This window comes from Emys orbicularis, chromosome 4 (assembly GCF_028017835.1).
Source record: "Emys orbicularis isolate rEmyOrb1 chromosome 4, rEmyOrb1.hap1, whole genome shotgun sequence".
Classification (NCBI taxonomy): Eukaryota; Metazoa; Chordata; order Testudines; family Emydidae; genus Emys; species Emys orbicularis.
The window spans coordinates 74493199-74499728 of record NC_088686.1 but is presented as its reverse complement, the minus strand read 5'-3'; the positions used below and the strand labels follow the sequence as shown (position 1 = coordinate 74499728).

The window sequence follows — 6530 nt, the reverse complement described above, 5'->3', positions numbered from 1 at the left end:
CTCAATTAAATTCAATGGAATTGCATCAATTCAGAGATGCTGGGGATCAGGCCCTTAGAATTTAACCTGCATAGATTTGCATTGGCAATACTTGCATTATAGTCATGCCAGTAAGGCACAAGAGCTAGCCCACGTTAGGCTTCTAGTAAAGATAATCACACTATCTGGGAAGAGTGATAGGGCTAAATTCATCCCTGGCATAAGTGGGTGAATCTTCCACTTAAATCAATGGAAGTTACACCTGTCTACAACAGGGATGAGTTTGGTCAGTACAAGATGCAAAGGCTAAAGATACTAAATACAGGGCAACTGCAATGACTACTTAAAGGAACAGGCCCATGTCTGGGATCAATGGAGCAAGGGTCTCAGCAGCATGTAGCGTACTATAAAAGAGAGTGACTGTAGAGACCACAGAGTACAGCTATCCCCTCCACTGATTCACAGCATTAATCCTTCCTCATTTAGCAGTTAGTCAGCCTGAAAACAGGCCACTGAAAATCAGTAGTTTCAATCATGCACATAACTGTATGTGTAAAACAATCACATTCAGGATTCTACAAAACCCTGGCCTTTTTTCCAGTGAAATAATTTAAGTAATAAATATTCTCCACCCTGGAGCGGTATAAAACTTCTATAAAAATAGAAACAACATTCTTGGTTACAGCAGGTCATGCTTGGAGCGGTTGCTCCCAATCATGATCTCTTTTCTTTTTTTTCTTTTCTTTTTTTTTTTTGCAAAGTATATTTATAAAATAATCCCATTATGACCTTAGAGGCCTTAACACTCCAACACTTTCTTCTCAGAAAACCAGGACACATCTCTCCCAGTGCACAGAATTCAAGTGTACACGGTTCGCCTAAGTGTATGTATGTATGTTTATAGAGAGACCCAAATAGTCAACATGAAAGGGTACCATATGCCAGCATAAATGGGAAATTTGGCAGTCTGTGCTTTTAACCTTTTTTCACCACAATATTCTCTGTATAATACTGACAATTTCTCCTACCCATCTGCCAGCACTACAGACAGGTTGGCACCAAAAAACTATTTGAGTTTCAAACTCATCAACAGAAAGGGCACTTTACCCTGGTGCTCTGATGCAATGGGTCAGGCCTGGTATTTGTGAGGTTTAAGAGTCCAGGGGACCCAGTCCCTGGATATGCCTGACTTTCCCCATGGATTGTAACAGAGTATCTGTAAACACAAGCACATTCTAAACAACATTTCAGGGGCTTATGGCTCCTCCTGCTAGAGTAGAGAAGGAAGTAAACACCCTGTGTCTGACCCCACATGCTTCCTACTTAGGAGCCAGCTCCCAAACACAGGATTGCAGTGTTACTTGGTGGGCTGAGGAAAAGCATCACCCCAAACTGGGAACACAAAGGAGAAGTGGAAATGGAGAAAATATGAGGTAAATGGAATCTCTATTAAAGATGTACAGAAACTGTAAACTTCCCGTGTGACAGAGGTGGATTTTGGTGGTTAGAGCACTAGCCTCTACTGTGACTCCTTGATGTGCTTCAGGCCAGAGTTTCAAAGAGGCTTTGAGCCTCCTAAAATCAGTGTATACTAAGGCCCTGTAACACATTCTTTGCACACTTGTGAATTTGCCAATGTGTGTGTTCAAGAGGGGAGTGTCTGCTCTTCCTTCAACATATTGGGTGACAGTCACTGCCAAAGGCAGAATAAGACTGGGTGGTTCAAGGGTCTGCTCTAGTACACTCACCACTTTAAAAGAAAACTGCAGTGTAAAAAGTAAATCTAATTACTATTCCAAATCACATCACAGAATTACTAGTGAGCAGGAAATTGCCTTTGGAAAAGAGTATGACTGCGGAAACAGCTCCCACTTGGACATGCAAGGCAGCAGAAACCTCAGAAGCTGTTGTAAAGTATGCTGTATTATTTGTTGTTAATTTAATAGTTTAACAATAAATAATTAGCATTTAGATTGTGCTTAGTGAGTATTAATTCAAAGACCTGTGAGATGGGCATTGTCATTATAGAAATGGGAAAACTGAAGCACAGGGATGGGAAGAGATTTGACCAAGGTGACATAAAGTCTGTGGCAGATTTGGGATAAGAACTCAGGAGTTCCTGGCTTCCAGCCCCAAATTTATTCCTCCAGACTACAGTGCCTCTCTAAACCCTAGCAATATTCCCAGCTGATCAGTCAAGAATAAGATTTCCTAAACACTGGGAAATTCAATTAATATGTAACTCTAGATGGACTATGAGGTTTTCTGGGCAGGGACAGTGTCTAAAATTTTTTTATAAAGTGCGGTGTACATTCACAGTGCAACAATAAATACCACTTTATATAGCAAAATAATCACTGCAGTTTTCCTTTAACCCATTAACCTCTTTGCTCTTCTAGATTTTTCACCTGCTCTAGAGACAGATTCAGATAGGAAGTTCCCAACAGAAGACATTTAACTAAGGAAATATGAGAGCAAGGGGCATGGCAAAGGCTACAAGAGGTCTGCTCCTTGCCCATCTCAAGGTGGTTCTCCCTCCCCGCCTTTCTTTTCCTCAATGCTGTCTGGTGTCAGTTCTGCTCCTCCTTCTTCCCTCTGGTGTCATGTCAGTTCTGCTGCTCTTTCTATACTCCCCCGCCTCCCCCACTAAAGTAGCTGGCATTGGTCCTTCTCAACACACTGGATACAAACACAGCAAACTTCAAATAAGGAAAAACAACAACAACAACAAAACACCTCAGTGATATGGCACCTAAAATCCAAAGTAAAATACTGGAAACAAAATCACAAACTTGTCCTCCATCCGAAGCAGAAATCCCAGCGGACGCTGCAGCTGAATCTTCAGGGGGAAGATGTGCGAGCTAGAATGGCATGGATCAGCATCCAGGACTGTAAAAACACAGCCTTAGGACTTCGAATCACTAAGTGCGCTCCTCCCCAACTTACCAGAAGATCCTTCTCCCTCCAGTCCCAGAGGGGAGGGGCGCTCAGTATGGCTTGCTGTCATTCTTAGAGCGCTTGAGCTGCACTTTCAGACGCTTCATGCCAATTTGAAAGCCGTTCATTGACTGGATGGCAGCCTGTGCAGAGACAGGATTGTCGTAACTTACAAAACCTGGGAAAAGGAAAAATACATAGTTATAGCATGCTCAGATCCCAAACAGACAAGTGGATAAGACCCTCTGCTTCAAGAGCTGCATGCACCCAGGTTATCTCAAGGTAAACAGGTATGCGTGAAGTGCCATTTTCAAAAGCTCATAACTTCACTAGATCACTCAGGCACTTCGCAAAGGTTCCTGGCCAAACTGTAGCTTTCTACCACAAGCCACTTTGGCACAAGAGCTGTTTAAAAAAAAAAAAAATAGCACTACAATTTTTTTTAAACAAACAGGGAAAGGCTTTTCCACCAGTCTCCTCAGATTCAAACATAGCTTACTGATTTTTTGTTCAAACTTCCCAAAAACTCATCCCTGCGGAGAGACCAAACTTGGAAATTTTCAGTCCAAAAGATGAAAACTTTGGAAAGTTATAAATAATTGCAAACAGGAGCTCAGCATGGAAATTCTCATATAACCTTAACTATAGCTATTGACCATGTTCCAGTTATGAGAACAAAAACTGATTTATTGGGCATAACTGAAACCTAGCTGTAACAGGAATGTCAGTATAGGCAAGGTAAAAGGGGAAGAGAAGTGGCGTTGTATGTTAGAAATATTTACATGCTGAGGCACTATGATTATACAAACAATAAGTATGTTGGTAAAATTCTTTGAATAAGGCCACAATGAGAAACAGTGGGCATTTGCTAGAGACCCCTAAGAGTAGAGACTAGGAAGGTGAAATGAGCCAGCTCTCAGGGTACCTGATACTACAGGATACTGTACTCAGAAAGGCTTAACTACAGAGATCTCCACTGGGTAACAAATACACCTAGCGTGTTTCAAAGAGATTCCTTAGTTATTCAGGGAAAAACTTTACGATCATAAAAGTAGATTCCAACCAGTGGAGAAGATGCCTTGGAGAACCACAGTATAGAGCAGGGGTAGGCAACCTATGGCACGCATGCCAAAGGCGGCACGCGAGCTGATTTTCAGAGGCACTCACACTGCCTGGTTCCTGGCCACCAGTCTGGGGGGCTCTGCATTTTAATTCAATTTTAAATGAAGCTTCTTAAACATTTCAAAAACCTTATTTACTTTACATACAACAATAGTTTAGTTATATATTATAGACTTACTGAAAAAGAGACCTTCTAAAAACATTAAAATGTATTACTGGCACGCAAAACCTTAAATTAGAGTGAATAAATGAAGACTTGGCACACCACTTCTGAAAGGTTGCTGACCCCTGGTATAGAGGAACTGACAGGGAATGCATGACAATAGGGGAGCTTTGATATCAGTGAGCACAAACTACATCCATAATAAAGAATGAGTGCACACAGAATCCAGCAGTATAAAGGGACTAGATCTCAGAAAGAAGTCTAGTAAGCTGTAAATGAAAGGAAGTGTTAAAATCCACCAACATGGAAGATGGCTGGGTAATTGAAAGACATGATACCTCAGGCAAAACAGACTATAACTTTGTTGAAAAAAATAATATAAAGTAAAAGCAGCAGCCAGGGTGGTTTCATGAGCAATTATCTGCAATCTGAATTCAAAATAAACAAAGTACTGGAAAAGGAAAAAAGAAGGTGGCAAAGAAAGAAGTTTACAAAAGTTAATTAAAGCTGTGAATGGACGGGGGAAGTAAGGGGAGCCAAAACATAGAATGAAATATACTAACCAGGGGGACTAAGGAGAATAAAAATGTTCTTACAGATATATAATCAGGGTAAATAGTACTTGGGAGAAATTAAGTGTATTAAGAAGTGAGGAAGGAGATGAAAATTACCCTAAAATAGCCAAGATAATTAACTCCTTTTTAAAGTTTGCCTTAGAAAAACATTAACAAGTAAGGACAATTGGGAAGTAAGAAAGATATATAGCAACAGATACTGACTAAAAAAAATAAGGGAATACTAAGGAAGTGTAAACATACTTAAATTGGCGGGGTCAGATTAGGTGCATCCAAGGATTTAGCGGAACTAAACCAAAAAATTATCAAACCACTCACTTATTTTAAAGTATTAAAGGTAACTGGGGAGAGAGGAGAGAAAATAAACATAGTCCCAATCTTCAAAAAAATGAAGTAAGAGGCATCCTACTAATTAGCTTCATGTTAAGTCTAAAATTCTATCCCTACTAAAATAATAGAACAAATATTAAAAGAAAAAACATCGCTAAACATTTAGAGGATAATGGTACCATAACAACAAAAACAGCACTGTGGATTTCAAAACACAAATCTTGCCAGACACACTTGTTTGGTTCTTTTAATAGGATTACAACATTAGTTGACAGAAGTGCAGTTTTAGATATTTATTTTGATCAAGCAGACATTTTAATCAAAATGAATTAAAATAACTCGAAAATGAACAATAACATGCACACAACACTAGCTGGCTGAAAATACTAAAGTACTGAGTTGGGGAAATATTTCATGGAGTACCACAAGGAATCTGCTAGTTCTGGACTTGCTAAACATCTTTGCTCATGATGTAGAACAGAGAGCAACTAGGACATTATCGATCTGGAAGGAGATAGGAATACTAGTGAAGACAAAGGAAGATACAAAAGGGATATAGAGAGGATAAATATGTGGGCAGAAAACAACAAAATGTGATAACTTGGGATAATGCAGATAAGCACATCCTTGGAAAAATAACCAAAATCGCAGTAATTGAAAAGAGAGGGAAAAATCAGGGAAACAGTACTACTATGAGAGACTCAACAGCACTGGGGGACATGAAATTAGACACAAGTTTCCAAAGCAAAAATGACCAGTGCAAATTTTGGGTTGAATACTACAGTCATCAAAAGTGCAGGGAAAGAGTAGTCCCATTCCCTAAGGTTCTGGTATGACCATGCACCTCATTACCAGAAAAAATATCGACAAATTATCAGGAGTTCAGAGACTAGAAAAATGAGGAAAAATCAACAGAACTATACACAAAAAGCACCATGTTAAGATTGCAGAGTTAAAAAGACCATGAATTAGGATACACAACAAATAAGGATCCAACAATGATGTATTTGACCATACCGTACATCCTGCATGTTTTATGGAATATGTTTAAAGATACAGTTTATATGAATCTCTATACATTTAACTAAGAAAAGAAGAATGGAAAACAGTATGTATGTTCAGTTTAGTTGAGTTAACGTTGCTGGTGGAATCTTAACCTTAGTATTTCCTGGCTTTATTATTTTAACACTGCAAGCTCAAATTTGCATAACTGCAGGGTTGTTTTTTAAGAAAAACAGAAAATACTAAACAGCTTTGCTTAATAGTGTTAGACTTCATACAATTGAAATTAGGCAATACCCAGATATCAGAGTGATTGGCATGGTATAAAAAAAGCCACAAAATAAATTGCCTCCTTTGCTGCTGCTATTTATTTGATTGGAGGAAGTATTTTGCAAGTTGAGTTAACAGGGGAGCATCACATT

The 6530-nt window shown here is 39.1% G+C and overlaps 1 protein-coding gene across 1 annotated transcript in view; it reads right to left on the bottom strand.

Annotated features, from left to right (window-relative positions):
- Positions 1-734: 734 nt before the first annotated feature.
- The window catches only part of CELF1 (CUGBP Elav-like family member 1), a 57835-nt gene continuing 52039 nt past the window's right edge, over positions 735-6530 (bottom strand). The window contains exon 13 of the mRNA XM_065403630.1: positions 735-3094. Coding sequence (XP_065259702.1) covers positions 2967-3094 — 128 coding nt within the window. The 3' untranslated portion in view covers positions 735-2966. The remainder of the gene's footprint in view (positions 3095-6530) is intronic.